The sequence below is a fragment of the Vulpes lagopus genome, chromosome 15 (assembly GCF_018345385.1).
Source record: "Vulpes lagopus strain Blue_001 chromosome 15, ASM1834538v1, whole genome shotgun sequence".
Lineage (NCBI taxonomy): Eukaryota > Metazoa > Chordata > Mammalia > Carnivora > Canidae > Vulpes > Vulpes lagopus.
The window spans coordinates 7,056,874-7,078,661 of NC_054838.1; the positions used below are offsets into that span (position 1 = coordinate 7,056,874).

Genomic DNA, 21,788 nt, shown 5'->3' on the forward strand with positions numbered 1-21,788 from the left:
GGACTCGATCCCAGGACTCCAGGATCAGGCCCTGGGTGGAAGTTGGCGCTAAACTGCTGAGCCACCCGGGCTGTCCATTTTTGTTTAGTTTTTATTGTTGAATGCGGTCATAGTGCATTTGCTTAATAACTTTCCTGATTATTTATATAGAGACTATATTCCTTGTCATGTCTGGTCACTAAAATCTGTCCCTGAGGGCAGCCCCGGTGGTGCAGCGGTTTAGCGCTGCCTGCAGCTCAGGGTGTGATCCCAGAGACCCAGGATTGAGTCCTACATCAGGCTCCCTGCATGGAGCCTGCTTCTCCCTCTGCCTGTGTCTCTGCCTCTCTCTGTCTCTCACGAATAAATAAATTAAATCTTTAAAAATAAAAATAAAAATAAAATCTGTCCCTGAGGTTTTGTTCATAGAGTTTTTAGATGGATTTCCTTGAATTCCAGTGGGGGCTGCGGGGGGGGGGGGGGGGTTCCTGGTTTGCAGGAAGTGAAGAGAGGGAGAGGGCAGGGGGAGGGAAAAATGGATAGGGGAAGGGAACTAGGAGGAAGCAAGAAACAGGAGGGGGAAGGACAGAGGGAGAGGTATACTGGAAGCCTCCTCCTTCAGTACATAGCCATGCTTCCACTGATCCTTTGGGGGATCAGTCCAAAGACAAAGCTTAAAGTGGTTTTTTTTTTTTTTTTCCTCAACATTGATCCTGCTTTGTGCATGCATGTGTGCTTTCTAAGCACAGGTGCCATTAAATGCCCAAAGAATCTCTCCTGTCAGCATTTCATCCTTGACACATCTATTATGTGTCAACTGTACTCTTTTACCCCAGGTCATGCAAATTATTTGTTCTGTTTGTGGTATTTTCAGGTAACACCTGCCACTTTCCTGACCTAGGAGAGTTCTGAGTTAGACAAGGGTCTTCGGGCAGTCCCACACAGAAAAGACCTATCAAATAATTTGACCATCAGGTTTGCTCTGCTGTTCCCTCCAGAACCAGGACCACTGCCCCACACTGAGAACATGGACGGACATCACTGAGATGCCAGTGAGCTAAGACCAGTATGAGGCAAGGGTAAGCAGAAATGCCACAGAGCTTTCCTACTACTTTAATGTTGCCTTTTTCTTGATTGAGAATTCACTTAGTTGCTAATAAACCTTTGACTATTTTCCTAAATTTTGATAAAAGTTGGTCCTGACAGTTCTTGCTTGTTTTTGATGTTTCTGTGGAGAGACAGAAAGTTTGGAGCTAGCTGCCTACTGTGCCTTTTTTGCCAACATTCACCTATCTTTTAACAAGCCCTTCAGGAGACTCAAATGCACTACAAAGTTGGAGAACCACTAATCTAAGAGGTCACTAAAACAAAAGCTAATTTTTGACCATATATTACATTTCATGGGATCTTCCTAGAGACCAAAGTCAAACTCTAATCTAGACCATCAATACGTGTCACTAGGTCAGTGCACTCATACTTGAGCCTTCAAACTAAATCAAAATCAGTAGGAGTCCTTTAACAATATATTAATTATTGAACTCTACAGTTCAGACTCAAGTAGTCAAGGTAAGCACAGGAATTTGAAATTTAAAGTCTTCCAATGTGATTCTGAGGTCTTTTTAGAGTTGGGAATGACCTAAGGCACCCAAGAAAAGCGGCTTCACTAAGAAGTAACTAGCTACAACCCAAGAAAGAGCATCAAATGTGAGTAATTTTAGAATTAAGACATCTGAGCAAATTTTTTTGATTCTTAGAAACATGGAAAACAAGGAAACATGGAAAAACCACATGTTTATATACGGGTATATATGCATATATAAACATACATCATAAATACATATATATATGAATTATCACCCTGAAAATGATGTTGAGTCTTTATCACAAAAGGATTGAAAGCAAAATAAAGCAAACGCCTATAAATACACCACCCAGCTTAAAACTAAAATATCACTATAGTTGAAAACCCTTCTAAGTGCCATCCCTAATTCACATTCCTTCCTCTCAGAAGTAAATTCTTGTGAATTTAGTGCTTATTCCCAAGCATTTATCTTTTTACCTATGTGGATGTATAAATAAGCAATATATTGAAATGTTTAAGATTTCTTTTAGAAAGGGAGCAGGAATGGGGGGGCGGGAGCAGAGGGAGAGAGAGGAAGGGAAGCAGACTCCCAGCTGAGCAGAGCACCTGACCCCCTGGGCTTCATCTCAGGACCCCAAGATCATCATGAGCCAAAACCAAGAGTCAGACACTTAACTGAGCCACCCAGGTGCCCCTGAAATATTCTGCAGTTTTCAATTATTTCATAGCATAATTTTCTCCTGCAACTTTATTTATGATCCTACAATTTATTTAAACATTATCCTATTGATAGATGTTTTTCCCTCAAGTTTTTGAAATTAATTTTCTGTGATGATGATTGTACATCATATCTTCTTGTGTACATGACTAAGTTCCTTCAGTGTGTACAGAGGTTGCAGTGCGGAGATACACGCACCTTAAATTTTATACAAAACTCCCAATTTCCCCTCTTAGTGGCTCTACCAATTCAAGTTTCCATCACAGTGGATTAACCTCCCCCACACTTAGCATCATCAGATTTTTACTTTTGCCAGGCTAATGGGTAAGAAATGGTATTGCATAATGGTTTCCATTTGCATTTACAAGATAACAATTGAAATTTAATTCCTTTTAATAAATCCATTGGCTATTCACATGTTTCCACTTTGGAAAACTGCCTTTTTATATCTTTCGCCTGATTTCTTAGTTATGAGCTTACTGGTTTCAGCATTTCTTTAATGGTTATTCTTCTTTGCTAATTGATCTGGTTGCCACGATCAATGTTAAACATATTGAACTTGTTTTGTATGTTAAATTAGTATTATTTTAACAGCTTTATAGTTTTTGCTTAAATTCTTTCCTACCTTGAGATCATAAACGTATGGTTCCCATGTTGTCTTCTGAAACTTGCAAAGTTCACATTTAGGAACTTAATTCAATTGTAATTGTAATTGATTTGTGTGTAAGGTTTCCAAACATATTAAAGCTTTTCCTGACCCTATACACAAAAATCAACTACATCAATCAGTATATACGTGAAATATTTAAATCAATGATTTTTCTAACCATTTATTGACAAATACATCTTTTCCTCATAAATCAGGAATGCCACTTCAGTCATGTATCAAGTTTCCAAGTTTTTACATATAAAGACTTTTTCTGGCCTCTGCATGCTATTCTCTTGGTTTATTGGCCAAACCTTCCATAGATAACAAACTCTGCTGATCGTTAAAACCGTATGTAATAAGCCTTCATATCTGAAAGAAAAAGTCATTCCTTTTACATCTTCAAAAATATTATTCTTGGTCTTTACTCTTCCAAATCAGCTTGCATATTTTGTCAGAAAATAAAATCCTGTTGGAATTTATTACAAGTTCATTCAATCGAGAAATCAATTTGGGAAGAAGTGACCTTATTAAGCCGTCTTCTCCAAAAACATAGTATACATGTCCTCATTTAGGTCTTCTCGAATGATTTTTAATAAAGGTTTTAATTTGTTCCGTAATTGTTGAGTCTATTTTGATTTGTTCCTAATCACTAAACTTTATTTTATAAAGGAAATATTCTATTTTACTGCACTTTTGTTGCTCCTATAGTTTTCAGCCATCCAACTGGTTTTGTCTTTGATTTTTATATCCAGCGCTCTTTCTGAACAATCTTAGTAATTCTAATAACTTGGGAATCCTATTTTCTATGTAGACAATTATATAATTTGTGAATAACTTTTTAATACTCCTTAAGGGTTGGGTTTTGTTTTTTTGGTGTTTTTTTTTTTTTTTTTTTTTGCCAAAAAGACCTATAGTATCATGTTGAAAATAAATTACGGTAATACAGATTCTTGTAGGATTCCAGATTTTAACAGGAATTCTCTTAATATTTAAACCATAAATATGATTTTTTGTTTATGCACACTTTCAATTTAATCAAATTTCCCTCTATTCTTATTTTGCTAAGAATTTATCTAGTACTTTCTGTGCCTCTTGATTTAACCATAGATTTTTCTGTTTAATGTGTATTTATTAATTTACTGATAAAAATAGACTTGTATTGTTGAAATAACCAACTTGGTCTCATATGTCCAGATAGACACAGTTATATTTGACTTGCCCGCCTCTTTACAATTTTTAATCTGTGTTCAAAAATATACTGGCTTAAAACAATTCTCTTCTTACAAAACCCGTGTCCAGCTGGGAAATCAAGGTATTGGATGGTGTTCTCATTTATTCTCTTCTCCATAAGAATTTATAGAAGATTGGAGTCACTTCCTTAGAGAAGTCTGAACAGTCTATAAAACAGTCTGAACCCAGCGGTTATTCGGTGGAGAGGCATGGTAAATTGTGAAAATTGGTCACAATCCTTTGCTCTTTACTAGACTGCTTCCCTGAGCAATAGGAATTTGTAGTATTTCCCATAAAAAAGATGGGAAATATTTCTCATACCCTTGAATCTGGCCTACAACTTGCTTTGGTCAATACAATGCAGCAAAATAATGTGCAAATTGCAAGCCTATGCTTCAAAAGACTGTGCACATTTCTGCTCCAGCTCCGGAAACCCTGACAGCCACCATGTCAACAAGCTTGGGCTAGACTGCTAGAAAAATAAGAGATCACAGGAAACAGAGATGGGCCGTCCCAGCTACGTCGATTCCAGGACAGCTCGCCCCCAGAAACCAGCAGCTGACCAAAAACACATAAATGAACCCTCTCAGAATAGAAGAACCCTTCAGCTCCACCCAGCCCAAAGTGCCAAAGCTCAAAATTGAAAGCTAAATACTTTGGCTTTCAAACCATTAAGCCTCGAGTCCATTTGCTGAGTACTGAAAGCTGACTGACGGAGATTTGGAGTCATGAATCCTTTAGGATATGTTATTGATTCTAAGACAGTTTTTCATTTTTAAAGTCCATTTTAATAATTCATGTTTTTTGGAAATTGTCCAGTTTTCCCTAATTTTTCCATTACAAAAATTAGTGATTGCTGTTTTAATGTCCACAGTATTTTTATTTTTGTAATTTTTTCTTTCATTTTTCTTGCTCAAACTTCAATTTGTCTTTTCAAATGACCAAATTATGCTTTCTTGATTTTGTCTATTGTACCCTACTCATTATTCTCATTTCTGTTCTTATACGCTCATTTTCTCATGCCTTTTACTTTCTTATAATTATTCTGGTTTCCATTTGCTGGCATCTTAAGTTGGATATTTTACTCATTTCATTTCTGCCTTTTTTGCCTTTATAGTATTTAACTACTTTGAATAGCTTCTATTCAAGGGCATGCCCTTTTAACTCTCATGTATTTTGAAAAAAGAAAAAAGTTGTGAATTTTAACATATTCTAATATATCAATCTTTTTCTTTGTAGTTATTACTTTACGTCTCAGTTAAGAAATATTTTTCCTACCAAGGTCACATAAAGATATTTTCCTATCCTATCTTTTTAAGTTTTACTAGTTTACCTTTCAGATTCAGATATATAATCTCCTGGAATTGATTCTGCATGTAGTGTGAAAGAGAGGTCAAGATTAGCTATTTCCCCATAGGGATATTCAGCTGACCTAATACCCCATAGTGAAAAGACCCTCCTTCCAGAATATTCTGTAATGCTGCAATGTATATTTTTAGGTTTTATATATCAGGTGTATGCATCTTTAAAATGGTATATTATGTGGTAAATTTGGGGGCCTTGAAGTGTGAATGCCAGAGCATTCTATAGCTTCCTTTTTAGTCTAGCCTGTTTCTTTAGCCACCACATTATCAACACTTAGGAATCCTTTTTTTCCCCATTTTTTAAAATTTTATTTATTTATTCATGAGAGACAGAGGCACAGACACAGGCAGAGGGAGAAGCAGGCTCCATGCAGGGAGCCCAATGTGGGACTTGATCCCGGGACTCCAGGATCACGCCCTGGGCTGAAGGCAGGCGCTCAACCACTGAGCTACCCGGGCTGCCCTAGGAATCCTTCTTCATTTTCACAAATTAAAGGCCTATGTAGGATTACTTTATTCATGCACCTTCTCAATTCTTTCTACCTTATATTTGCTCTTTTCCTTCCTACTTAACAAGATTTGTCTTTACACTCAAGGACCTTCTGATGGTCTTTGTCCGGTTTTAGTCTAGTGATAACCACCTTGCTAGGGGGAATGCCCACCACGTGGCAGTTGTGTCGTCAGCCTTCTCTTGCTCTACTCATTCAGTGTAGAGGACAGATTTCTTCCTATATACCTGGACCGCTTTGCCAGTTTGCTGACCTTTGCACTGTCCTCACACAACCTGTATTTCATCCTCTCATCAGATCACACGGTGTACTTCTGTCTCAGCCCTTCAGGAAGGAAGGAAGACAGAACCTGCCTGGGAATGCGGGAAGGGGCACTGAAATGCCTTTTATAGTTCTCGTTTCAGTCAGAAGTCACTAAGGGACCGCACTTCATTTTGGCCACTGGAGCCTCAGCAATGGCCACAAAAGAATGCATATTTATTTTTAATTGTCTCAATATAAACAATATACATCAGGATTTGAGTTTTATCAATCCAATATAGTACTCCTACTTTTAACCATTAAGTGTAAATCACTCAATTTGATAGTAAATATTACAAACTGGAATTTTACCTAACTTTTTTTCTCTTCTGGCCTTATTTTGAGTTGATAGAACTTTAAAAAAAAAAATCTCAAACACTTAATCTGAAAGTCGTATTTCTATTTTGATGTTAAATTTTTAACATGCAAACTTAGTCTAAAGTTAGCCAATTTCTCTATTCATTTTCAGAATACAAGTCCTTATGGTACTTTAAATCAGATAATCCCATCACCATTTTGTCTATTATTTTTCCCCCAAAATTATTGGGCATTATTTAATCAAGCTATGATTAAGGTTCATTTATACTCTCCAGTTGTTCATCAAGTCCCCTTGTACTTTATATGTCTGTCTTCTGCAAAGTTTCTTTAATGAGGATCTATTGGTCATAAAATTGAAAGCTTTGTCTATAAATTCTTACTTCATGCTCTTTTTCAAATGATAATTAAGCTGGGTACATACTACTACATTTGGGAGTTATTTTTCTCTGAAATAGTTATTTGCTCTGAAAACTTTGGGAACATTTTTTATCATCATCTAACTTCTGCTTTTACTGATTAAAATCCAACTGTTCAATCTATATTATTGTGTAGAAAATTTACCTTTTAAGGGTTACTGTCAGTATCTTCTTCATGTCTTTAGGGTTCTGCTATTCCAGTAATATATCTAAGTGTGGCCATTTATCTTACTTGGTAATAAAGTGTTCCAAAATTCTTCCCCTTTTTCCATCTATATCCTTGCAATGTGACACAGCAGAATAGTCCTTTAAAGGTGGAATTTTTTTCTTTACCCCTTGACTATGAGTTTGGCTCTTGATTATGACTTGCTTTGGACCATAAAATATTAGCAAAAAAGATAAGGGAAGCTGAACCTTGAAAAGCACTAATATTCTAGGGCTTGCTCTCTTCTTACACTTGGAATCTTAGGACTGCCATGTGGAGAAGCCTCTAGGCCACTAGAGAATGAGAAACCATACGAAGGAGAACTGAGGTACACTAGTCAACAGCCAACGTACTACTGGAGATGTGACAAGGCCATCTTAAACCATCCTGGCCCCTGCTCACCTGCCAAATGACCATCATACCTGAGGGCCCAGTAGATATCAGCAGAGCCAGGCCAGACCAGAAAACTCAACCAATCAACATGAAGAATTGTGACCTAAATAAAAATCTCAGAAGCTTACAAAATAATTAAGTTTCTTGAGAGACAGCAATAGCTAATATATACTTTGACTACATTATACTTGCTATAGTGAGAATTGATATTCTTTTATTAGTTTTAGAAAATTCTTAGCCATCATACTTCTAATAGTACCCAAAATATCTCCTACTACCTTCAGGAGTTTTCAAAGATATATATGAATACACACACACTAAAAACATCTATAGAATCTTTTCCTCTATTTGTGTTTCTTCTCTACAACTTAATCTCTTTCCTATCTTCCTCGATCTTCACACTATAATTAGAATAATTACTTTGACAATATTTTCTATTCTACAAATGTTCTCCTACCTGTGTCTAATCTACTGTTTAGCGGGTTCACTGAGGGTTTTTTCTCACTTCAATGACTATATTTATTTCTGGAAGTTCTCTTTGGTCTTCCCTCATATTTATATTCTCCAGTCCTCACAGATGTGTTCCTTTGTTTCTTTAAACATTTTAAAACATAGGGATTTTCAAAACTCTATACTATAATTCCTATTTCTGCAGCCCTTTGAGGGCTAATTCAATTGTTGCTTCTTCCAACTTTCACTCATACGACGTAAAATCCTATTTGCATGAAACTGTAGGAATCTGTGAAGTCTGCACAGAATGAGACTTTTGCCCAAAGATAATTTTATTTTCTTCATCCAGAATCCCATGGTTCCCAACCAAGGACCACTTTAAGATAGTTTCTTTAAGCTTCATTGGCAAAATAAACCCAAATTTCAAGGCTGCATGATGTCAGGACTATGATTTCAAATTCTTTCCAGGGAACAACTTTTTCCTATGAGAAACTGAGGTGGAGAAAGACCAGCTATTGGACTGCTTTCCCATGGCTAAGTAGTAGACTCTTCTTTCTAAACTTTCTCTTGAGTTGGTAGTCTTCTAGGTTGTGGTTTTGTTTTAGAATTTTCTGCCCCATCTTCCAATGTTTCATGATATCTAAGACATTCCTCCCATTCCACTACAGACTGCTGAAATTTAAGGCTCTAACTGGGACTTCATATATTGCTGTGCAGTTGCAAACTAGGACAGCCACTTTGGAAAATACACCAGCATTTTCTTATACACTTCATATACAGTCCAGCAATCCCACTTCTACATACCTGAAAGAAAATTTGTGTTCATACAAAAACCTGTAAGCAAGCATTTTAAGTGGCTTTATTCATAAATGCCCAAATCTCAAAACAACCTAAATGTCCATGAATTGAGGGATGAATAAAAAACTTTAGTACATCCTTGGAAAGAATTAGAGTACCATAAGAAAAATGAATCACCAAAGGTTGCATCTCAACATACATGCATGATTTCATTTATAGAACATTCTGGGAAAGGTAAAACGATAGGGCCAGACAACAGATCAATAGTTGCTGGACATGGAAGATGAGATCAATCAGAAGCATTACAGGGGAATTTATGAAATTTATGGAATGGTCCTTTTATCTTTACTATGATGTGTTTACATAACTATATCAATTTTCCGAAACTCAAAACCGTAAGTAAAAGAGTGAATTTTGTTCTATGTTAAGTTATGCTTTGATTTTTTTTTAAAGGAAAAGAAAAGCCCAGGACCAAATGGCTTCACTGGTGAATTCTACCAAACATTTAACACCAATCTTTCTCAAACTTTTCAAAAAAAAAAAAAAAGAGGAAATCTTCCCCAAATCCCCAACTAATTTAAGGAGACCAGCATTATCCTGATATCAAAATCAGATAAGAATACTACAAGAAAACTACAGGCCGATAACCCTGATGAATGTAGATGTAAGATTTAAAATATTAGCAAGCTCAATTCAAGGGCACATTAAAGAATCATACATCATGATCAAGTAAGATTTATCCCTGGAATGCTAAAATGGTTCAACATATGCAAATTGATAAATGAGACACATCCCAACAGAATGAAAGATAAATCCATAGGATCATCTCATAAACAGAAGAAGCATTTGACAAAATACAACTTCCTTTCACAATAAGAAGACTCAAAAAATTGGGCAAAGGAACATAAGCTCAACATGATAAAAGCCATGTATGACAAGCCTGCAGCTAACATCATACTCAGGAGTGAAAAGTTAAAAGTTTTACACCTCTAAGCTGAAAAACAAAGCAAAGGCACCCCACTCTCATCACTCTTATTCAACACAATAAGAGACCTCATCAGAGCAATAAGAAATAAAAGGCAAGCAAATCAGAAAGAACTAAGTAAAACTCTTTTTGCAGGTGATACAACTTTACCTATAGAAAACCCCAACTATTCCACCAAAAAACTTAGAAAACTAATAGTAAAGCTGCAGGATACAAAAATCAACATACAAATGTCAGTTTCATTTCTTTTTTTTCTTTTAAAGATTTTATTTATTTATTTATTCATAAATAAATGTCTCTGAGAGACAGAGAGAGAGAGAGAGAGAGAGAGAGAGAGAGAGGCAGAGACACAGGCAGAGGGAAAAGCAGGCTCCATGCAGGGAGCCCAACATGGGACTCAATCCTGGATCTCCAGGATCACATCCTGGGCTGAAGGTGGCACTAAACCACTGAGCCACCCGGGCTGCCCTCAGTTGCATTTCTATATGCTAACAATGAAATATCTGACAAAGAAATAAAAGAATTCCATTCACAATAGCATCAAAAACCATAAAATACTTAAGGATTTAACCAAGGAGGAGAAAAATCTGTACAATGAAAATTACAAAACTTTGATTAAAAAAATTGAAGTAGACACAAACAAATGTAAACCTAGCCCATATTCATGGATTGGAGGGATACTATTAAAATGTTCAACTACCCAAACCCATTTATAGATTCAGTGCAATCCCTATCAAAACCTAAATGGCATTTTTCAAACAAGAAAAGAACACACACACTAAAGTTTATATAGGAACCACAAAAGACTCCTAAATAGTCAAAGTAATGCTAAGAGAAGAACAAACCTGAAGGCATCACACTTTCAGATTTCAAAGTATATTAGACCTTTTAACGATGTAGGAGTTAGAAGCACCAACCTCCATGCAGTCAAAAGTGCACACCTAACTTCAGACTCCCCCAAAACTTAACTACTAATAACCTGTTGATGTAATCCTAACCATTAACATACACAGTCAAATGATACATATTTTATAAAATAAGTATTATGTACTCTAGTCTTACACTAAAGCTAGGAAGAAAATGTTAAGAAAATCCAAAGAGAAAATACATTTATAGTACTGTATCGGAAAAAAATGCATGTGTAAATAGACCCATGCAGTTCAAATCCCTTTTGTTCAGGGGCCAACAGCATACTACAAAGCTACAATAATCAAAGCAGTCTGGCAAAACACAGATCTATAAGACCAAGAGAACAGGATCGAGCCCCAAAATAAACCACTGCACATACATGTACTATTTGACAAAGGAGTCAAGACTATTCAACAAGGATAGTCTCTTCAATAAATGGTGTTGGGAAAACTGGATAACCACACCAAGAAGAAATTGGATTCCTACATCACCACTCACAAAAATTTGAAGTAGGTTAAAGAATTAAACAAGAGACTGAAACCATAAAACTCCCAGAAGAAAACGGAGAAAGCACCTTGGCATTGGTCTTGGCAATCATTTTTTGGATTGGACACCAAACACACAGGCGGTAAAATCTAAAATTAGTAAGTAGATCTACAAACTAAAAAGCTTCTCCACGGCAAAAGAAACAATGAACAAAATGAAAGGGCACCCTATGGAATGGAAGAAAATATTTGCAAATCAGTAATCTGGTAAGAGGTCAATATCCAAAAATGTATTTTAAAATTCCTACAACACAATAGCAAAACAGCTTATTAAAAAAATGGGTAGAAGAACCCAATAGTTTTTTTCCACAGACGTACCAATGGTCAATAAGTACATGAAAAGTTGCTCAACATCACTAGTCATCAGGGAAATGCAGATCAAAACCAATGAAATATCACCTCATCTCTCTTAAAATGGTTGTCATCGGAAAGAAAAAAATAGCAAGTGAGGAGAACAAGGAACCCTTGTACACTGGGAAAATGTAAATCGGTACAACCACTGTGAAAGTTCCGCAAAAAATTTAAAATAGAACTACCATACAATCCAGCAATCCCACATGTGAGTGGATTAAGCTGAGTATATATGCAAAGAAAACTGAATCACTATCTCCAACAGATATCTTCATCCCCATACTTATTGCCACACTATTCTCAGCAGACAAGACATAAAAAAATAAGTATATGTCAATAGATGAAAGGCTAAAAAAAAGTGGTGACATATATACAATAGAATAATATTCAGCCACAAGGAAAAAGAAATCCTGCCATTTCCAACATGAATAGACTCTGAGGGCGTTGTGCAAAGGGAACTAAGAGACAAATACTGCACAATATCACATATACGTAGAATCTAGAAAACCTCAACTCAGAGGCAGTGCAATGCTGACTGCAAGAGGTTAGGGGACCTGGGGAGATGCTAGTCAAAATATATCAACTTTCAGTTATATTACAAGTAAATTCTGGAAATCTAATGTACACTGTGGTGATTACAGTGAATAATATTGTATCATGTATCTGAAAGAGAGTAGATCTTAAATAGTCTCAGGACAAAAAAAAAAGCCAATGGTAATTATGTGAGGCAAAGGAGGTGTTACTGAACACTGCTGATAATCATTTTGCAAAATACAAGTATATCAAATCCAACAGCACACATCTTAAAGTTACATAATTATGGGTCAATTACATCTGAATCAAATTGTAGTAACAGAAAAGAAACTGAAGTTTCTAATTTGTTGGTATTGGGAAACATCCCTCTGGTTTTTACTTTTTTCCACGTATTTCGTCTCCAATAATTTTCTTTAAGTGCAATGATGGGTCTTAAAAGATTTTTTTTGTTCCGTTTAATCCAGTATTTCAAGGCATTTCAAAGCAGGAGAACTTTTTTGAAATATCTCCTCTACCATACTGCCAGAAGCAAAAGTCTGCCAATCTGCTGAAGAACAAGAGTTTTTAAAGTTTCATGAGGTTTTTTCCTTCATTTTACCACTGTTGTCCTGTTTCTATCAAGTACAACAATGCAGTTATTGTATTATCTTCTTTATAGATAAGAAAACCAAAGCTCACAGAAGTTGAGACCTGTTGACTACCCACCCCAAGATTCTGAGAATGGAAACCAATTACCCTACATCTCTCAGAAATAGGTCAGTAAGAAACATTAGAAGGATCATTTACATTACGCATCATCCAACTTGGCAGGAGAGTGAACTGTGTGACCTTGAACAAGTCACTTGACTTCTGTCGAGTTTCAAAGCACCTACTTCATAGAATCGCCGTGACACTTATTTATGTCAAGCACATAGAAAAGCACCTGGCAAAAATAGAAGGAAATGCTTACTTTGAAAAAGCCATGCTTTTGGTTGCGTTGACCAAGCCATAAGTTGCTTCCTGGGGGAAGGTTGGTTTCAGGAGGGTCTATTACGCGTTCGTAAATTCTGTAGGGACAAAGATCAATAAAGTGATTAATAAAGAGGCTCAAAGCATAACAAAAGGGTATGCATGTTGTTTGAAGTACTCATGGCATTAGCTGCTGGTATAGACAGATGGAGGCAGTAAATGGCATGTTTTAGATTTCAGGTAATATGCACGTAGAGATCTACTTCTTGACAACATGTGGACACAGTAACTGGGCCTCTGTTGGCTTTCTGTTTTCACCCATTTGGCAGCAAAAGGAGGAGGAAGATAATAGTCTTAGGTATCTTCTCTGAGCAATGACCCTCACAACATACTACGTGAGTAAAGTGGATTGACCCACATTACAGGTAAGAAAGCTGAGGTTCCGAGAACATAAGCTGGTCAACCGAGTTAAGACAAGGAGCAGTGAAGTTGGGATGAGAATCCCCATCCGTCTGGCTGCAAAGTCCGTGCACTCCCCTTTGCACTCTACTTCTCCCTGGCTTTATCACGCTGCTACTCATTTCTACAGTCACCTGCTATACTCCTCTCAACCAGTGAGTGGTTGCCCACATGATATGCTTAGTCCACAAAATCAGATAACTGAAATCATCCAATCAACAAATGTTTATTGAGCACTTTTTATGCTCCAAGCTCCACATGAGGCAACAAGAGATAGAGCAATCAACCAGACATCCAAAATCCTGCCCTCATGCAGCAAAATGCAAGTTCTATATATGAAAAAAATCTTCACAAAATAGGTGGAGACATAACTAATTCAAAGGAGGCAACAGCCCTAGAATCTTTGAAGGTACCTACAGAAACTGCTGAACAATGGAACGGTCTCAATTGCTCTGCCCTACCAAGCCCTGGTCACAAATCCTGAGATTTATGCTCCGTTTAGAAATAGTCCCTGCAATGACCAGCTACCAGTTCATCATAGGCCTTCACCTCACCCCTAGGCAAGGGCCTCTCAGCACCTTCTAAGCTGGGAAGGGGAAGAAGGAGCTTGCCTGAGAATTGAACCTGACCTTAGATGCTCAGAAGATTCTGGGTGGGGTGCCATACAGACCATCAGGGAACTTCCATTACTCCTGATGGCCTGTCCAGTCCTTGCACTCTTCAGCCCTTGCTCAGAACAGCTATGGGAGGAGTTAGCTCCAGGTACTTCCGAAAGCCTGACAAATCATCAGGCCTCCACGCACGATGGGAGCTGACTGCCGCCTGCCAGAGAGGGACCTGTTCCTCCAGTGGCTCTCAAAAGGCAGAAAGTGAGAAACCATTCAGTCATGTCACAGCCAGTGAATCAGTAGATGTTGCCACTGGGAGCAGTCACGCTGCAGCCTTGTATCTTAACCACACTGCCCATCGACTCTTCTCCCCCACTGGAAAAGTGGTGTTTCCTACCAATATATGCAAGGTACTCAACGGAGAAAGCTCTAAATATATTTGGTCTGTCTGTATTAATTATCTTTCCATTATAAATGGATGCTCAAAACATAACCAAGAGAATTTAAGTCTCCCTTAAGAGGACAGGCTATGTTTTCTCCACACGTTAGAATCTTTCACACGTTAGAATCAACAATTTTAGATGAAGCAATCTGTCAAAACTGCTTTAACCCACGAAGCTGCGATATATTTCAAGATGAGCTTTTTCTAATATTCACAAAAAAACTAAAACAAGCCAAATTTACGACAAATGTGAAATGTCTAAATTGTGGTAGATCAGCTTGCTGTAATTTACTACAATCCTTAAGAGTGACAAATATTCCAGGTTATGAAATATGGGAAAGTATAGACAAAATAATTTTCACTGGAGGAAAGCAGAATGCAAAGTTATTTATGAACTATGGAGACAACGATCCAAAAATTATGTTCCCTGTTGGTAAATTTCAGAGGGGGCCCGAAACAGAAATCGCTGTATTTAGGTAAAAGAAGCAGAAGCATAATTTTCTGTGAGGTTGTTTTACTAATGCATTGAAAACACTGTCAAACTATTTATCTGAACCTTTCATTTTAAAACATTTGCATCTGAGAAAAGTTTTCCATTTCAAGGCTTTCTTTCGGTTTTCAACATGCCAGAAGGTTGTTAATCAATGTTTATTAAGTACATGAAGGATCCAGAAGAAAAAAAAAGGTCAACTTTCTATCATGTCTTACCTCACCACGCATAAATGTTCTTTCTGCCTTAAAATAGTGGGCCCTCGGGTGTCTGCTTTCTCAACCATCAGCCCAAAGCAGGGCAGTGACCGTGTGTCTGTGTCAGAGGAGTGTGCTGATTTCTGGGGTCATGCGGCCCCCATCAGGAGGACCCCCTCCTGATGCCAGGGGAGGTCTGCTGGCTGCTGCCTTCCCCTCCAGCCCTGCCCATTTACTTCAAGTGGCAGACTTCACTGGAGAATTCCATGCAGCAGACAGAACCAACAAACTGGATTCAGACATAGCAAGATGAAGAGAACTTAAAAACAGTGTTAAAGGGACGCCTGTGTGGCTCAGCTCATGATCCCGGGGTCCCGTATCGGGCTCCTCACAGGGTTCTGAGATGTCTCAGATTCAAACTAGCTAAAAGCAAAGCCAGGCAGAAAAACAAGTGAAACAGTAACTTGAAAATTAATTAGATCAAGCACAGTCTTTTTGATAAGCACACTATTTAGGGCTTAAGTTGATTGCATTATAATCAGTCCAAATTTATGACATTCCCATAAGCTATCTGATACCAATAATGTATTTATTCTACAACCATCTAAAATCTACCCTTCTTTATGGCCAACGAAAACCCAATTCCCACTTAGTCACGTTTCTAGGCCTTGCACTCAAACGAAGCACTACCTATCAAGCTATATTGGGAGAATTTTTGGGAATTTTGCACACCACTAGTATGCATTGGTATTTTAACATGTATCTCATTTATAATACAACACCATGCAAAATTAAACATCCAGTCAAACATAAAAACTGCTTGAGAGGAATGAACAATGCAAAGAGTAACTGACACTTCTTGTGAAAGTCACTCACTGAATCAAGGGCTCACATCAGTAATTTTCTTCACAAGGTACCAACCCCTCTTTATTCATGACTTTGGTTAAGAATGCCTTCCATAGCAAGTGTCTCATCTGCTTAAAAGACCAGTCAATATTCTATGAAGAACTCGATTTCCTGTTAGCAGATAAAGTCCTCAGAGCTCAACACAAAGCAATGCAGTGGTTCAACAACACTACTTATGAAAGAATATTGGATTTCTATTTACCTGGATGAGGAAAGACCTCTGAAGGGACTCCACAGTACCTTTCCCGATTATATAGAAGAATGAATTTCCAATGCAAACCATATGGATCAACATGTATTATGCTGCTGTTCAATAAGACAATATAAAGCCCAAATGACATGCTAAATGAAGAGGTTTATCCTGGGCGCTGCCTAGAATTGAAGAAAAATGTTCACATTCTCCCTCAAGAGGAAAGTTGCAATGACCTTCACTTGCTAGACAAAGTCTCATCCTCCACTGCCTGTTAGCTGGCATTAGTGAGTACCACGGTGTTCCTCGGAGAAAGTTCCCTATACAGAACACAAGGTAATTCTCATGCTGTACTCCCCCCCCCACACACACACACACTGAATGGTAATGATGGCCTTTCCCAGGAGGCTAAGTCCCTCTTTGGTCTTATGTTAAGGAGATCATAACACAATCTTCCCAGTCTTGGCATCTTAGGACAAATATGAGGACAAAGTTCTTGATCTCCACTAAAATAAATAAGTAAATAAATAAGTAAATAAATAAATAAGAATAAAATAAGCCACCAAGGCATCTATGGTATCATTAGCAGTATTCTTGGTCCTGACAACTGCTGAGCATTCATGGCAATCTACAAAATACGACCTCCAAACTTACCATGACAGGAGGGTTTGCCAACAGTGTACAATGATGAGCTACTTGTTGAATTTGTAGTGTGAGGTTGCCTGGCTATTAATTATTTGCTAATGTGGAATACGCATCACATAGTACCAGGAAAACAGGAAAGGAATGCCCAAAGAGGAGCTCTACAGTCTCCTCCTAGCCATCTGTTTAACAAAACCAGCTGACGGCAAATGTCTAAATTAAAAAAATGCACCTCCGGCATTTAAGCAGGAGAAAACAGACTAGTCAGGGAGATGGATTATAGGAATGAATAGAGCATGCCCCCAACATGTACGAATTGAATTCCAAGCTAAATCCATACAGAGCTCGGGAGGGAGGACAGTAGCATGGCTCAGCAGGTTTCCAAACTGTTCCTTGCCAGCTGGCTGCAAAGTAAGTACAAATGCCAACAAAGAAGAGGCAGCGAAGTTGAAATCTGGAAGGAGATACCTTTGTCACAGTAAATGCAAGAGCAGCAGTGTTCAAATGAGATTAGCACATACTTCTGGAGAGACTTTGCCAGAGAAGAGGTTCTCTCGAGAGAGAGGAGGTCTTCCTAGAGACCATCAAGTCCTCAGGTGACCAGCTTCATCTGCTTAAAAAATACTCATCAAAATCAAATCTTAATATCTAAAATACATGAAGAACTTTGACAGCCCAAAACCCAAACAATAATGCAATTAAAAATGGGCAGCAGGGATCCCTGGGTGGCGCAGCGGTTTGGTGCCTGTCTTTGGCCCAGGGCGCGATCCTGGAGACCCGGGATCGAATCCCACATCGGGCTCCCGGTGCATGGAGCCTGCTTCTCCCTCTGCCTGTGTCTCTGCCTCTCTCTCTCTGCCTCTCTCTCTCTCTCTCTCTCTCTCTCTCTGTGACTATCATAAATAAAATAAAAAAATTAAAAAAAAAATGGGCAGCAGATATGGATAGACATTTTTTCAAAACAGATGGCCAACAGACACATGAAAAGATGCTCAACGTCACTCGTGATCAGGGAAATGTGAATCAAAACCACAATGAGATCACCTCACACCTGTCAGAATGGCTAATGTCAAAAAGAAATAGTAAGTGTTGCCAAGGATGTGGGGAAAAAGGAACCCTCATGCACTGTTGCTGGGACTGCAAGATAGCGTTAGCATTGTGGGAAACAGAAACCACATGATCTAGTAATTTAGCCCCCAAATTTGAAAACAATTAAAAAAGACACACACCCCTGTGTTTAGTGTACCTTTATTAACAGTAGCCAAAGTATAGATGCAACCCAAGTGTTTATCCATGGACACACACACACACACACACATACACGACATAGCCAGCAACATGGATGAATCTAAATACAACATTAAGCAAAGGAAGTCAGAGGCAGACATACCATATGATTTCACTCATGTATAGAAGAAACAAATGAACAACAACAACAAAAAAAACCTCCTAAATACAGAGATGTGGTGGTTGCCCAAGAGGAGATGGGTGAGGAGATGGGTGGGGGGATGAGTGAAATAGGTGAAGAGAATTAAGAACACTTATGATGAGCACTAGGTAATGTACATAATTAATTATATTATACACCCAAAACCAATATTGTATGTTAATTATACTTGAATTTTTTTAAAAAAAGTCATACCTTTGTTACCTACTAACTAAATTTTACTATCTCTTTTATATTTCCTCATCTAGATTTCTATACCAAGGTATGTTCCTTTTTTAACCATATTTTATCCCCCTAATCTCTCTCTCCATTTCTTACCAACTCTTACTCGCTGCCAAAAAGTTCATGATTCAGATGTCATCCCAAGATGATGCCGACTATGGATCAGGGTCAGACAACTGGCTCTGTTGGGCAGTGTAATACCAGATGTGCTTGAGTTTTTGGGAAAATGTGAAGTTGGTGTGATTGTTTCAGTCACAGCAGACTTAGGATAATACCATCAGGGTTAAATTATTAATAGGAAGGAATCAGGACCAAACAGGATAAAATTTAACATGGAAAAACGAAAGATTCTGTGCTTAGGAGACTGCTTCTTAGAATCTGAGATCTAATACTTAACAGGAATACATACTGAAAAATATTTAGCCATTTTGGTCAACAGTGAGCTAACATAAGGCTGTCAAAAATGATGTTGTGTTCTTAAACTGTACCATATGATAATTATTCTAATCTGAGGCCATCTGTCCGGAGATAATCACATTTACTTGTAGAAACTTCTCAGATGCTGAACAGACACACTTTAGAAAGAAAACCTAGGAAGATTGTGAATGCCTTGTGAACCAAATCAAATGATGAATGGCTGAAGGAACAAAGCATATTGAATCTAAAGAAGTAAAGATTAAGAGCATGATAAAGTCTTCAAATATTTGGAGAACTGTCATGTAGAAAAGGGATTAGACTCACCCTATGTAGCTAAAAGAAGTAAAATACATACCAACAAGTATAAGCTACAAGGAGGCACTTTTGGTTCAAGATAGGAAAAACTTTCTAACAATCAGAAAACACAGAGGGAAGTAACAGCCTTGGGAGGCAATGAACTTCCAGTCTCTGAAGGGCGTCCCAGCAGTGCTGGAGGATGCTTAGTTGGCAAGGACAGTAAACGCAAATTCAGACACTGCCTCAAAAGTCAGAAGAGCTGCCTTAAGTACCTACTAAATGCCAGAACTTTACATACTTTATAATCCTTGAAATAACCCTAAAAGTCAGGCACTGCTATACTCAATTGACAGATGTTCAGAGGTTAAATGACCTGTCTAATATCATTCAATAAATAACGAAGCCTAAATTCAAAACCAGGTATGAGTTTCTACCGAATAATCATCTACTGATTCTGCTCTTACAAAGTCAAATATTCAACGACAGGTCAAATAAAATAAAATACAGAAAGATCATTGGACTAGAGTCAGTAAACCTCTATTGGTGTCTTACCTCAGCTATTTATGCTTTTGTGACCTGGGCCAAGTTACTAAACCCTATGCCCTCTGTTTCTTCAAACTTTTAATAAATAGTACCTATTGCACAGGTTTTCAATGACCATAAACAAATAATCTAAATAAAACGATGCTGTATAATATAAATACTTTTAAAAGTTAGTGTTATTAGGGAAGATCAATGCTCTTATCTTCACAGAATCTAAAAGACACTTTAAAACATTTTCAGAAAAAAATAAAAATAAAAAACCTCATCTAAGCCACTTGTCTCAACTGCTTAGAGAACAGTACCCAATGTCAGCTTTCCAATTTCATTAAGAGCACAGGGGCAGCAACTTGAAAGGAAAGGGGAGTAAGAGCCTCCTAAATCACTCCCTATGTGTTGCCACTGATGGCACACTGAAGCCATAGTCATTGGTCTCAGGTTTCCCAGGAGTTAAGACAAAACACACTGCTTATAGCATTCAATTATACCCTAAGCTAGCTGCCTCCAAAATATTTGCTGATACTATAGAGTGGGTGATAATTTAGTCTAACTTCATCTTATTATTCAGCTAGATGGAAATTTAAATGTTATGTTAAATCAAAAGCCTGCTGTTCATATAAAGCACACAATGGTAACCAGGACTCTCAGGGTCAAAAAGGACATTGAAGGTGTTCTGATCCAACGTCCATCTGCTACTTGTTATATTAATATCTAAACACCCAAAAGCCATCTGTCTTGCATACAGTGTGTGTGACATCCTCGTGTAACATTTTAAAGCTTCACAGAGCAAATAGAGGTCTCCCCAAAGGCTTCGTGATTGACCGTTTCCAAACAATCCATGTGAAATATATCAGGGTCTAGCAGCTACGTTAAGGGACAAGGGTATTATTTTTCTACCTCCATGAAGTCTTGATACAATCACAGACCAACCCCAACCCGTAACATTAGCATTCCCAGGATTCAGGCAGACAGGGATCTGTATTCTTTGATCTTTTAACTTTTTCAGAACCTTGGAAAGCACCAATAAGGTCCTTAGGCCCCTCCCAAACTGGGGTAGACATTTATAGGCTCGTAAGCTTTTCAAAGACACAGATTCCTAGGCTCCTAATAAAATCAGACTTCTAGGTACTGGCCTGGCCTCACCATAGAAAATAATCTCTGATGGAGGCCTTATTTGATACTGTGTTCCCTCAAGCAGTAAAGTCAAGGAGCTCCTCCATGGGTCTGTTTCTAGAGGTTTTTCAAGATAATTAAAAACACAAACAAGTATGCAGTACAAACTCCTTCAGCATCCCATCTTTTGGGGGCACCTATAAATAAAGTTCTCCTGATCATGCCCCATTAATAATTGCATAGATGATGGATGGATAGAGAATATACAGACAGGCACTCAAATTTTGACAAGATTATATCCCTGATCTCCTGAAGCCCACATTATAGTGTAGGTGAACAACAAATAACATTATAACTTCAAATAGTGGCAAATGTTATGAATATAAATTAAGGTGAGCCGGATAGCTCCATTTACCCCCTCCAGATACACTCTTTGCCTCATTTTGTGCCAAAACACACTGATAGGTTCTCTCCCTTCTCCTTGTTGATTTCAGTTGCCAGCAGGAGGGCAAGGAGGATGGATGTTGGGGTACTTATAGAGCATTTAGCACCCTGCTTGGCACAGAGCACTGAATAACTGAATAATGATAGCTGCTCCTCTTCAGAACAAAACTAATGAAGATCCTTGCCTAAGT

At 37.9% G+C, this 21,788-nt stretch overlaps 1 protein-coding gene and 1 pseudogene across 2 annotated transcripts in view; both read right to left on the bottom strand.

Annotated features, from left to right (window-relative positions):
• Positions 1-21,788, bottom strand: part of NELL1 (neural EGFL like 1) — an 812,163-nt gene that overhangs the window by 641,805 nt on the left and 148,570 nt on the right. For both annotated transcript variants that reach the window (XM_041729681.1, XM_041729680.1), the window contains exon 5: positions 13,185-13,281. In XM_041729681.1, coding sequence (XP_041585615.1) covers positions 13,185-13,281 — 97 coding nt within the window. The remainder of the gene's footprint in view (positions 1-13,184; positions 13,282-21,788) is intronic.
• On the bottom strand, positions 6,036-6,464 carry LOC121475982 (annotated as a pseudogene).